At 39.0% G+C, this 13,668-nt stretch overlaps 1 protein-coding gene across 1 annotated transcript in view; it reads right to left on the bottom strand.

The window, feature by feature from the left end:
• Positions 1-1,010: 1,010 nt before the first annotated feature.
• LOC122791761 overlaps positions 1,011-13,668 on the bottom strand; it is a 198,512-nt gene continuing 185,854 nt past the window's right edge. The window contains exon 4 of the mRNA XM_044059684.1: positions 1,011-1,740. Coding sequence (XP_043915619.1) covers positions 1,426-1,740 — 315 coding nt within the window. The 3' untranslated portion in view covers positions 1,011-1,425. The remainder of the gene's footprint in view (positions 1,741-13,668) is intronic.

Raw genomic sequence — 13,668 nt, 5'->3', positions numbered from 1 at the left:
AAGATCCTCAGCTATGTAGGTGTTGTTTTGGCTGCTGAACAAAAGTTTGATTCTTATACAGAATTTTTGATTAAAAATATTTTTATTGAATTAGCTGAGTTGCAAAAGATTAAATTATGTTAGAAGGATTCAAATTTTACTTATATTATCAGTTTTTATTATAATTTGCTCTGGTTGTGACAGATTTTTACTTAAAAACTTTACTTTTGTTACCATATGATTATAGATTTATGTCTAACACACCTTCACAAATACTCCATTGTCTGCTTTATTTTTGTGTGTTAAGCCCTTCTTGCCTGGTATAATTAAACATAACATTTCTGCTCTCTGGATGAAATGTTAAAATGAGGTTCCACCTGCTTGAAGTGTTGGTAGCTCAGGTGGAAGTAAATGATCCCATGGCTCCTACTAAAAGAATAAGGGGAATTCCCTGATGCCCTGGTCAAATTTCCCCTAATAGTATAAATACCACCTTAAATCTCTCCTGAAAAGAGGTTACTAGCCTAGTGGGACAAACCTGGACAACAAAAAATAAATAAAATAAATACATTTGTATTTGGGCATGCTAACTATATAGTATCTTTCACATTATATTGTTAATGTGTTCAAATCTTCTGTTAAGATTACTCATAATAATAATTATTTTTTTGTCCTGCATTACTTCCATTGTTAAGAAAACCAGGTCTCAATATTCATTAATTTTTAGAAATATTTTTTTGAAGCTGTCTGCTTGGGTATGTTCTTGTGAATGTTATATTTTAAGCAGTTATTCAATAAGTATTTTGTGTATCGAGTTATGTTGTTTTATGTAACTGCATTACTTTATATGCTTAGATTAATTGTTTCCAAGGTTAAATTAAGTGAAACGTATGAAGGTAGCACTCTGGTAAAATACAATGCAGACATGCAATGTAAGATCATTATTTATATATGAATTCAGTAAGCAGTAGTTCAAGGAGGTATCACTGAGGCACTACGAATCCATACTATAGACAACAATGTTTCGCTTGACATTGACTCTTCAGAATTTTAATGCAGTACATCATACACGCAATACATAAATAAAAGGCAAAGGAGAAGCAATGACATGACAAATTACTTTAAAAGTGAGTCTTGTGCTAATGATTTTAAGAAACTTTTTTGAGGTGTTTGCCATTTGATTCAAAGAACATTTATTGAAAATTATTTAATGAACATGTTTTGTTGTGATATCTATTGTTAACTTTCAGAATTTTTATAAAAATCTTTTAGCAAAAAAAGAGAGCATTTATTGATTTAGTCTTAACTGCACATGCAGTAAATAACAGTAAGCATTTAAATTAAAAGACTTTTTTGCCATTAAAACTGTACTGTTTGCCTGCACTTTATTAATGTGTCTGTAAAATGCATAATTCAAAAATTGCAAACATTTGATGAGCAGATTATTTATAAGGTATAGAAAAAATTCTTTACTTGTTCTATTCCATCAGTGAATACTTGCATTGCTTTTACTTTGTTAATAGAAGAGCAGTGCTGTGAAAGTATTCCTTCAATTTCTGGCCTTGGATCATAGATGTCATTACTAAGCATGAAGGAATAGGTGCTGCTGGGATCGATAGACAGGTTCTGTGAAATATAAGGCCACATTATCACAGGGGACATTAGTCCTATTACAAAGTAGATACGGTTCTGTGGGAGCAGTGATTTGAAATAGCTGACATACTTCTTTGCTGAAGATTTTGGCATAATGCAACTGGCGGTCTGTAGAGGAGGAAAAGAAAACAGTACAATTAGTCTAAATTATAATAATGCTGTACAAATCAACATTTTGAAAATATTAAAATAACACAGGCTTTCCTGATCTTCTTACTTAAAATTTGTGTATCATAAATAAGACAAGAATTCTCTGTATGGTCTAATATCTTCTCAGTCACAAAAAGAATGACAGAATGTAGCTTAGCAGTGACTCACCTAGAAAGTTTACAAACCTGCATTTCACCAACTGGACACAACCTGCCTGCAGCTATTGACTAGTTTCAAGAGTTACACCTTATTGTGCACCTTAGAATTAATCTGGGTCATCCTTAATCATGAAGTATGATTATGTACTTCTGATGTATTCTCTGTGGGCAGTGACTAAAAGTCCTGGGATTGTAAGAGTATTAATGTCCAGACACAAAAAAAGTTAAAGTGGAGATGAACACGCAGCTATGTGATAAGATCAAAGGAGTGTCTATTTTCACATACTATATATAATTGTACTGCGATACAAGATATATATACTGTAAACAATAATGACTTGCTACCTTTGACTGGGAGATGGCAACATACTGAAAGCTTTATATTTTGTTCACTGGTATAATGACCTTTGTCTTCATAACTTATAGTGCGCGTCATAGAGGGAGAGTGAATGAACCAATGTGTAGGGTTTAATGGGGTTTTACACCCTAACAAGGACCTCTAGAATTTTAATATTTTATAATTTTTGAAATAAATCTACTACAGAATTACAGAATGTTTTACATTTGTCCTGCAGGATATTTTTCTATGGTAGATAGACAAATGATATCATACAAACATTAGTTGAGAATTTGGAAGGACTGTATTTCCATATATTCATCAGAGCAGTATGAGATGAGCCATCTATGTAAGACCAAGAAGAAGAACATTTTGCAAAGGGAAAACAAGGATGGCATCAAAACTGTTTTTAATGGCTCCATAATGTAATTGCAAGACTCAGACATGTAAGCACAAAAATAAGTATGAGGGTTCAGGAGGATCACCATTTCCCTTTAAATTTGTTTTTTATAAGAAGCCAAGCCCTGCCCCTGCACCCACCTAATAAGAGGGGTAGCGTTCCCCCACCAAAACCTTTAATTACTATGAGACTGTCATACCTCAGGAAAAAGGGGCAATCTGAGAGATGGCAATCTTGGACTGTGTGTGTGTGTGTGTGTGTGTGTGTGTGTGTGTGTGTGTGTGTGTGTGTGTGTGTGTGTGTGTCTCCTTTTTTTCTTATTCAGTGTCACTGCTCCATAATTTGCACAAATGCTAATTGGATTATCAAGTGGTTGCTATTTTTAATGGAAGTGAGAGATAGTTTGAAAGGTAAAAGGGTGACATTTTTAGTATTAAAAAAGGCAACAGGAGATGTATGTATACTAATGAGGAAGAAAATTTGAAATAATGGAGAACACTGGCCCCTGCTAGTGTTTCCCCTAACAGCCAGACTGTTATGACAGCAGTATAGTTTGACAGCTTCTACATTATTTTGGTAGCTGTAGAAACTAGATGAGATTTTTTTCTTAGTCATTCATTTATAAGGGAGACTGGCATCACTTCAACTCCCACTTCCTTATAAATGGAATTAATCATCAGTCTATTCATCTGCTTATCTGCTACCTGTCTGCTAACACCTCAAGCTGTGAAGCTGTCTCTCTGAGTATATAGTTGCCTACCTACAGATGCGCCTACCTATCTACTTAAATTAAAATAATGCTAGATGTCATTAGGAAAATTATGCACATGTCCTATCTGTCTGTCTTTCAGTGAGTCTGTTTGCCTATCTAGATCTATTTACTTATCTGTCTTAAAATCATGTTGGTATAAGTGGATGAAAAAAATCCTAGGATGTTACTGACCAACAGACAATGTGATCGGTTCAAATAACCTCATCACTCGATAATCTGCGCCTGCACTTACAAAGGTCCTGTGGTCTGTATTATGGATAACAGTTTAAGGTATAAAAGGATACTAAAGATGACCATAAAATAGCATGATGTAATGGCTTAAGAGAAGGCATGAGATTCTGATGGGCTGCGCTGGTTAAAGAAAGAGATCTAAACAAGATTTACTTACTGTACAGGTCAACAGAAAGGTGGTAGATGCAAAAATCAGTTACGGCTTTAAATTATTGTTTGTTGGCATTTTCAGTGGAACAATCCATAAGGGTCATTGGATAATTATTTAAAACAACATTTTTACATGATAGTAAGTGACCTAGATTCCCCTTTTCTTGACTGGTAAGGCAATGTTTTTGGTAGGCTTGTTATTTCCTTGGTTGGGAGAACTAGTTCTGAACTTGATTACATTCAGTTAGTAAGGCTTGGAAATACAACATTCTTGATGCAGTTAGGATTTATGACACTTTAGAATACAGTTATTGCAGAACAGAATATGAAATATGTGGGTCAAACCATTTGTCTATTTGTTGGGAAGTTACTGAACCAATGGTGATGTCAAGTGTAAAAGATAATCTACTGACATTAAAATTCTATTAAGCTGATTATTTTGCTATTAATTGGGAATGAAGTAACTGTATGTGGCAGAAAGCTATGGAAGTTTAAGATATTTAAGCATGTTGTAATATTTATTCACAAATGTATCTATTATAGAAAGCTTTGTTCAAATGTCAAGTAATAGCAAATGTATTAATTAATCTGAAGAAAAGTGGTCAAGAAAACTTGAAAAGCTCAGAAAAAATAAGGCTAGTTGGTAGAGCTATAAAAGGATATCTAACATGGTTGGCAAAGCTAAGAATCAGGAGTTAAATTCAAGTTTGGGAGGCAGTTGAGCTCTACAAAAAATAAGTTCACGCTGGCAAGCTTTCCTGTTGATAACAGGAAAGCCCAGCAAAGCCATTTAAGTAGTTACAAGAAGGATCCCAGTTTGAATTTTAAATGTCATTAAACTTGGAGCTGTGATTACCAGTCAGATGCATTTGGTAGAGCTATTTAATGATACATTTTACCCTTATAAAATAAATGTTCCAGGTTATCTCTTTTTTAAATTTAATTGATGATAGAGAAATATATCCTACTTTAACACTGTGTTGTTGAAAAAGCATTAAGCAACATTAAGCCATAATCTGTGGCTGGGGTTGATGGCCTTAATGGTAATTTATGGAAAAAAAATGTTTATTTACTTTATATTGTGCACACTTGGGTTGATTCCAAAAGATTTGTTCTCATTGCTAGTCTTCCCGCATTCTGAAAGACTTGCTCACAGTAAAAGTGACTTACTTAGGTGTAAGACCAATCTATTAACAAGTTTATACTGGGGTCCAGATTCCAAAACACCTGGTCTCAGACTGCTTTCAATATAAGTGGCCACTTTCGCTGATAGCGATTCTTTTGGAATCAGGCCCATTGGTTATTTCAGCATAAATCAGAGGAATGATTTATTCCACATATATGGAAAACAGCTGTTGCTATTCCCTTATTTAGAGGAGGTAACAATTACAGACTGGTTAATTACTGTCCAATTAGTCTCACATATATTATAGACAAATGTTTTAAAAGAGTGATTTTTTTCCCTAATGACAGAGATGTTATGTACCACATTGTCTATCTTTCAGTGTATTTTTTCACATGGTAAATCATGTCAGACTATGTTTCTCTCAAAATGTATGGGAATCAGTGGATGTAGGCCTATCCGTAGATGGCCTTTGGGGATAACTCACTCTGTAACTAGGTGGATTTGTGGTTTGTTGACTGAGAGGTGCTTCAAGGGTGAAACTGAGGAAATTAATTCAAATGATAGGATGGCAACAGCTGATCTGGAAAAATAGTTTGGTGACAAGGTCTTTGGAGTTCCTCAGTAGGTAGAAAACTCATTTATGGTCTCTGCTGAGGCCCAGAGTTTGTGTCACACTAAACACTAAACATTGAATAGTTCTTGGGATGGGTGTGTAGAGAAGTTCCTACAAAATATGTCATGCATGCATAATAATGCCCTTCTAGCCTGCCACTATATACCAAAACAGTCATTTACAAAATAGATCACCTAGGTGTTCTTAAAAATATCTAAACTAGCCCTTGCTTTAGTACTCTTTGATAATCTCAAACATTCCCAGAGGTAGTTGTCTCTAAATGATCTATACATATATATATATATATATATATATATATATATATATATATATATATATATATATATATATGAAACTCTGTACAAATTCATATATTTTAATCTTCAATAATAGCTTAGTTGTTTACATCTATGGATGCCCTTGGCATATTTCCACTGTACTCTTTACAATGTACTCATGATAGTTTTTTATAAGGATTCCATAGTATTATTCCATACTAAAGTTTGGGTCTGATGTTACTTACAATGACTTCCTAGATTTTGTAATTTTTTATATACAGCTTACCCATATATCCCAGTCCTTAAATGAATCTGTAGTTACAATCACTGTCTACTGTATTAAATATTTACCACTCAATCTGTCTGCCAAATCGCATATGTTTAGTTTTTATATGTATCTATTAGCACATAAATGATGTGAATTTAAATGAGGAGGAAGTACTGAAGGAGTAAATAATTTATTGAAGATATGCCACAGAGATTTGAAGGATTACCACCAAGAATACAATAGTATCAGACAGGGGTTTATGCATATTGGATTATTTGCCATCATTTGATTTTTACTGAAGTTTCCAGAATGGTGCATATAGACTGTTTGGTGGCTGTAGATATACTGGTATATGAGACAGAATAAAGAGGGACCTTGGAAATTTGGGTCAGAAAATCCAATCTTAGATGAAAAGGTATGAAAAATTCAGTTTACAAAAGTTTGTTAGAACTTTTGAAGAAGGCTGTGTGTGTGTGTGTGTGTGTGTGTGTGTGTGTGTGTGTGTGTGTGTGTGTGCGCGCATGAATGCATGTGTATGATGATAATGGCTGATAGTGCAAGTTTATATGCATATCTGTGTCAGGACATTTGAAGAAGGCACCTTGTCATTCCAGTGGGATTCAGAGATATGATAAGATGATTTTAAGTATGCATAATACAACATGTGGGCAGGTCCCATATCTGACTAGGTTAGTTTGGTTATAGTCTGCATGCTGTTTGACTTTTTTTTCTGAATCTGAAATTTTTTTTCTGGGGTTGGGTATTTTCCTTTTGTTTTAATGGAGGCATTAATTATTTTTATCCTCTGGACCCAGTTTTTTGATAACTTCTTTCCTTTCTCTGGCTTACTCTTCCTTCAGAAATTTGTCATGAAGATAATACCATGTACAACGTAAATCTCATGTAACCATCATTGAACTTGTGGCCTCCACACTCTGGGCCAGTAATCAAGGAGCCTGAATCCTGACCACTGACACTGGGGAGGGACCTTCACTTGGAAAACAAACAAATACACCTAGTATTTCCAGATGCAGACATTTCTGTATCAAGCACAATTTCTTTAAGAGCACACAGCAAACACAGTCAGCCTAGGGCCTAGCTTTCTTTATAACCGTCTCCCTCCACGGCCCCCGATAAGGTGCCACACTATCATAGCTATAAGGCTAAGTCCTCAGCTGAGTGTCCAAGCCAAGTCCTCCAGCACCCTCTCTGTGTAACCAGTGTTTTGTTTCCTTGCTCCAAGTAGTTCACACACACACACACACACACACACACACACACACACACACACACACACACACACGCACACACACACACGGGAAAGGCTGTCACAGATTTACCTGCTGTGCCTCCTTCTGCCCAGACTATAAGGTAGTTATCACTGCCACCAAACACTACAATGTCAGCTATCTAATTCTCTGAAAGGATAACCAATTATACTGAGTGAAATTAATTTCAATACAAATGGTATTGTTGATCAAACAGCCAGGCTTCAGGTGTGGCCACAATGTCACCAATAGATATAAGTACTGTCAAAGGTTAATATATTCTCTAAATGACCAGCCACAATGAAAAGTTTAAATATATTTAATAATAAATAATAAAAGAACATCATCATCTCCTTTCGCCTTATCCCAGTTAGGGGTCACCACAACGGAACAACAGTCAGCTGAACGATTGGCAGTGGAGTTTTACAGTGCTGAGTTGCCAGCCCGGTGCTCAACCTTCCACAGCACACACACACACACCTAGGGCAAATTGAGAGTGTCCAATCCACCTTCAGCATGTCTTTGGGATGTGGCAGGAAACCGGACCACCCGGAGGAAACCCACGCGACCACAGACTCCACACAGAAGGCACCCCAGCCAAGAACTGAACCAGAGAACCTCTTGCTGTGAGGCAGCAATGCTAACCGCTGCACCACTGCGGCCACCCACAAATAATAAAAGAACATGAAAATACAAAATATCTATTTACTGTAAACACTAGAGTTTCATCCACAGGAAATATTAAAAATAACACAACCAGAAAGATTTACACAGTTACAGAAAAACAATACTTAACTGTTCTCACTATATTCTCCTTACTGATCTAGACAATTACTGTTCCTGCTTACATAATAGAGGAAGGCAAGATGAAGTAGGTGAGTGATCCTTCTATGTCAGGTTCCAAGAAACAAACTGCCCTGAGACTTCTGTCTCACCAAATATTAAAACATTTCTGTACAGAATGATATCGCATACATCTGGTCCTCTGACTTCTGGGTCCCATGCAAACACCCATTGCTAAAAAACTGCCAGGATTTAGCATATACATGTAAGGGTCTACTACCGGAGATTGAAATTACACTATTTCGAAATCCGGTAGCAGATGCCCACTAACGCGAAAGTGCACTTCACTGAAAGTGCACTTTCGCGAACACCACTAGAATGAACGGGTAATGTCATCCACTGTGGTGCAGTAGTCACGGACCTTAGGGTTAGAGCTTGGGTTAAGGATAGTGGATAGCCTTACTAGGTGTCCACTATCCTTAACCCAAGCTCTAACCCTAAGGTCCATGACTACCGCACCACAATGGAGGACATAGGTCCATGACTACTGCACCGTGGAGGACATACAATTTCCTCCACTGTGGTGCAGTAGTCATGGACCTTTGGGTTAGGGCTTGGGTTAAGGATAGTGAATAGCCCTACTAGCTATCCACTATCCATAACCCAAGACCTAACCTTAAAGTTCGTAACCGTTCGCTCAAGTGGTGTTCATGAAAGTGCACTTTCGGTGAAGTGCACTATCTCATTAGTGGGCATCTACTACCGGATTTCGAAATAGTGTAATTTTGATCTCCAGTAGTAGACCAACATGTAAATAAAGCACACACAAGAGCATTGATCAGATCTGGTGCAGCTTCTGGAAATCAGAAAATAATTTCAAAACTCTATTATGCCTACAGAGACTAACAAAGCATGCTTCTTACAGACATTGTGTCTCTGGCTTCATTCAAAACTGTGAGATAGCATCTTTATGGCCTAGGCCCAGTAAATTAATTTCTTACTATTTTCCACAGTTAGCTGGAGCTGAACTTATCATCTTCTCTTCCAGTATCATTTGTAAACATATATATATATATATATATATATATATATATATATATATATATATATATATATATATATATATATATATATAAAATTCAGTTACAATACAATCAGCACCCACTGTTAGTGCATTTTTAACAGGAGCAACTTTGCAAATACATTTTCAACACGAGCATCTGTACAAATAAGTTTGATATTCAGATAACATATAATTCTTTACTAAATTCCAGCTAGCTGTGTTGGCATATGTTATACATCCACTGCTCTACTTCTCCTGGCATATCTGGCAGTACCTCCTATCATCACATCTCTCCACACTTTGATGGCTCAAGCTAGTTTTTCAACTTTGCTTGAGTAGAATGTGCCTGTATGGGAATACATTAACCTATATCCTAGCTTGAGAGCCCATCTGCATTGGCATTGCTAACCCTACTATGGTGCTGGACTGTCATATCATATGCCTGCAACCCTAGGCTCCACCTTACTAACTTGGCATTTTGCTGGCTGGCTCAATGTGGCTATGTTAAGGGGTTGTGGTCTGTAACTACAGTTCATTTCCTTCCATACAGATAGAATTGAAGTTTCTGCAGTGCCCATACTATGGCTAAACATTCTTTTTCTACAGGTGCATAGCACTCCTTCCTAGGTTGGAGTCTATGGCTGAAATATATCACTTGGTGCTCTTCTCTCTCTGAGGAAACCTGGCTGAGTACAGCCCCCACCCCATGTTTCAAAGCATCATCCTGCACAACAAATTCTTTGCTGTAATCTGCACTGGCTAACACATGGGTTCCTCCCAAAATCCTTTAAGCTTTTGGAATGGCTGCTAATAGGCTATGGTCCACACTACCTTGTCTGGCCTGTTTTTCCTCATCAGGTCTGTGAGGTGAGCAGCTATTGCACTAAAATTGGGAACAAACTTTCTATAGTACCCCACTGTCCTCAAGAATGCCCTTACCTGCCTTTTAGTAATAGGGGCAAGCCACGTCTGAATGGCTTCCACTTTGGCAGGTTCTGGCCTGATTGTACCACTCTCCACTCAATGTCCCATGTGGAAGACCTCTGCCATGCCCACCTGACACTTACTGGGCTTAATGGTCAATCCTGCCCATTGCAGTCTGCCCAGGAGCTCCCTGACATGCTGAAGGTCTCATGCCAGGAATAGCTGTAAATGGAAATGACAATATCATTCAGGTAAGCAAAGGCATAATCTCCTGCTCCTGCTAGGACACAATCTACCAGCCTCTGGAATGTTGCTGGGGCATGTTTTATTCCAAAGGCCATCTTTGTGAAATTGTATAATCTGAAAGGAGTCACAAAGGCTGACCTCTCTCTAGTAGTGGGAGTCAAGGGCACCTGCCAGTAGCCCTTGCTCAGATCAATAGTGGTCAGATACTTAGCCCCATCCAGCTGCTCTAAGGCTTCATCTGTCCAGGGTAAGGGGTAAGCATCTGACTTTGTGTGACTATTTAGTTTCCTGTAGTCCACACAGAACCTGGTCCTACCATATTTCTTTGGTACCAGCTCTGTTGCGGAGGCCTAGGGACTGCTGTACACATGGATAATCCCCAGTTTCAACATTTCCTGTATCTCCTCTCTCAGAGTCCATCTGACTCATTCAGGGGGCTGCTTAATAGGCTTTTGTGGTCCTGTATCCACATGGTGCTGCACCAGGTACATTCACCCAGGTTTACCATTGAACATGCCCTCAAACTCCTGTAACACTGCTCAGATTTATTGAACCTGGGTAGGGGATAGCCACTGGGACATTGCTACCCCTTCCACTGAAATGTCAGTCTGAGCCCCACTGAGGAGATCAGTCACCAGATCCCCCCTCAGACTCCTCCTGCCATCCATTGCAAATACTCAGCACCAAGGCTTCCCTATCATGGTATGGTTTCGTCATGTTAACATGGTACAGTTTGTGCTCCTGCATCCTGCCTAGCAATTCTACCATGGAGAGAACATCACTGACCTTCCTTACCACTTTGAAGGGTCCCTCCCAAGCTGCATGTAACTTATTGTGTCTGACAGGAATGAGAACCATCACCTGCTGTCCCACAGCATACTCTTGGGCTTGAGCATTCTTGTTATACCAGACCATTTTCTGCTGTTGGGATCCTGCACGGTTCTCCTGTGCCAAGCCCGTGAGCTCTCTAAGCCTTATCAGGAAGTTTTGGGCATATACCATACCAGACTCCTTGTGGAATTCACACTCATACTCCCATTCATTACAAATCAAATCTAAAAGCCCCCTCATCCTATGTCCATAGAGCAACTCAAAGGGTGAAAAACCTGTGGATTCCTGGGGTACCTCTCTGTAAGCAAACAGATGGGTCAATCCCACTCTCTCATAAACTGGACTGCAAATGCCCATAGCATGGTCTTTAGTGTTGATAATAGAGGTGGTCTTTAGGTGCTTCACCCCACAGCACTTCCACAGACAAGCCAGCAGGTCTGACATGAAATTGACACCTCTGTCAGTATTTTTCTTGGGAAAGCTACCCTGCTGAAAATCTCTAACAAAGCATTTGCCACCTTCTCTGTCTCAATGGAGGACAGAGCCACTGTCTCAGGGTATCTAGCAGCATAATCTACTTATCATCATCTTTCAGCTGTTCCCATTAGGGGTCGCCACAGTGGATCATCTCTTTCCATTTCTTCCTATCCTCTGTATCTTGCTCTGTCACATCAACTGCCTGCATGTCCTCTCTCACCACGTCCATAAACCTTATCTTAGGTCTTCCTCTTTTCCTCTTACCTGGCAGCTCCATCCTTAGCATCTTTTTCCCAATATACCCATCATCCCTCCTCAGCACATGTCCAAACCAACGCAATCTCATTTCTCTTGCTTTGTCTCCAAACTGTCCAACATGAGCTGACCCTCTAATATACTGATTCCTAATCCTATCCATCCTAGTCACACCGAGTGCAAATCTTAACATCTTTAACTCTGCCACATTCAGCTCTTACTCCTGCCTTTTTGTCAGTGCCACTGTCTCCAACCCATATAACATAGCTGGTCTCACTACCCTCTTGTAGAACTTCCCTTTCACTCTTACTGGTACCTGTCTGTCACAAATCACTCCTGGCACTCTTCTCCACCCATTCCACCCTGCCTGTACTCTCTTCTTCACCTCTCTTCCACATTCACCATTACTCTGAACTGTTGATCCCAAGTACTTAAACTCGTCCACCTTTACCAACTCTACTCCCTGCATCCTTACCATTCCTCTACCCTCCCTCTCATTTACACACATATATTCTGTCTTAGCCCTGCTGACCTTCATTCCTCTGCTCTCTAGAGCATATCTCCACCTCTCCAGAGTCTCCTCAACCTCATTCCTACTCTCACTACAGATCACAATGTCATCTGCAAACATCATAGTTCACGGGGCCTCCTGTCTGATCTCATCTGTCAACCTGTCAATCACCACTGCAAATAAGAAAGGACTCAGAGCTGATACTTGATGTAATCCCACCTCCACCTTAAATGAATCTGTCACTCCCACTGCAGTCCTCACCACTGTCACACTACCCTCGTACATATCCTGTACCACTCTTACATACTTCTCTGCCACTCCCGACTTCCTCATACAATACCACAGCTCTTCTCTAGGCATCCTGTCATATGCTTTCTCCAAGTCTACAAAGACACAATGCAACTCCTTCTGACCTTCTCTGTATTTCTCCAATAACACTGTCAGAGCAAACATTGCATCTGTAGTGCTCTTGCCTGGCATGAAACCATACTGCTGATCACTAATCATCACCTCCCTTCTTAACGTAGCTTCTACTACTCTTTCTCATAACTTCAAGCTGTGACTGATCAATTTTATCCCTCTGTAGTTACTGCAGCTCTGCACATCACCCTTATTCTTAAAGATAGGTACCAAAACACTTTTTCTCCACTCCTCAGGCATCCTATGACTTTCCAAAATTTCATTAAACAATCTAGTTAAAAATTCCACTGCCATTTCTCCTAAGCACATCCGTGCTTCCATTGGGATGTCATCTGGGCCAACAGCCTTTCCATTCTTCATCCTCTTCATAGCTGTCCTTACTTCCTCCTTGCTAATCTGTTTCACTTCCTTATTCACTATCCCCACATCATCCAACCTTCTCTCTCTCTCATTCTCTTCATTCATCAGCCTGTCATAATACTCTTTCCATCTACTCAACACACTCTCCTCTCTTTTGAGTACCTTTCCCTCACTATCCTTTATCAACCTTACTTGCTGCACATCTTTCCCAGCTCTGTCCCTCTGTCTAGCCAATGGGTACAGGTCCTTTTCTCCCTCTTTAGTGTCCAATCTCTCATACAACTCTCCATACGCCTTTTCCTTAGCTTTCACCACCTCTCTCTTTGCCATACGCCTCATCTCCTTATACTCATGTCTACTTTCTTCATCTCTTTGACAATCCCACTTCTTCTTCGCCAGCCTCTTCCTCTGTATA

Source organism: Protopterus annectens, chromosome 17.part0, assembly GCF_019279795.1.
Source record: "Protopterus annectens isolate FY-2018-M chromosome 17.part0, PAN1.0, whole genome shotgun sequence".
Taxonomy (NCBI): domain Eukaryota; kingdom Metazoa; phylum Chordata; order Ceratodontiformes; family Protopteridae; genus Protopterus; species Protopterus annectens.
Note: the sequence above shows the minus strand (reverse complement) of the source record. Positions and strands in the feature narration are given on the sequence as shown.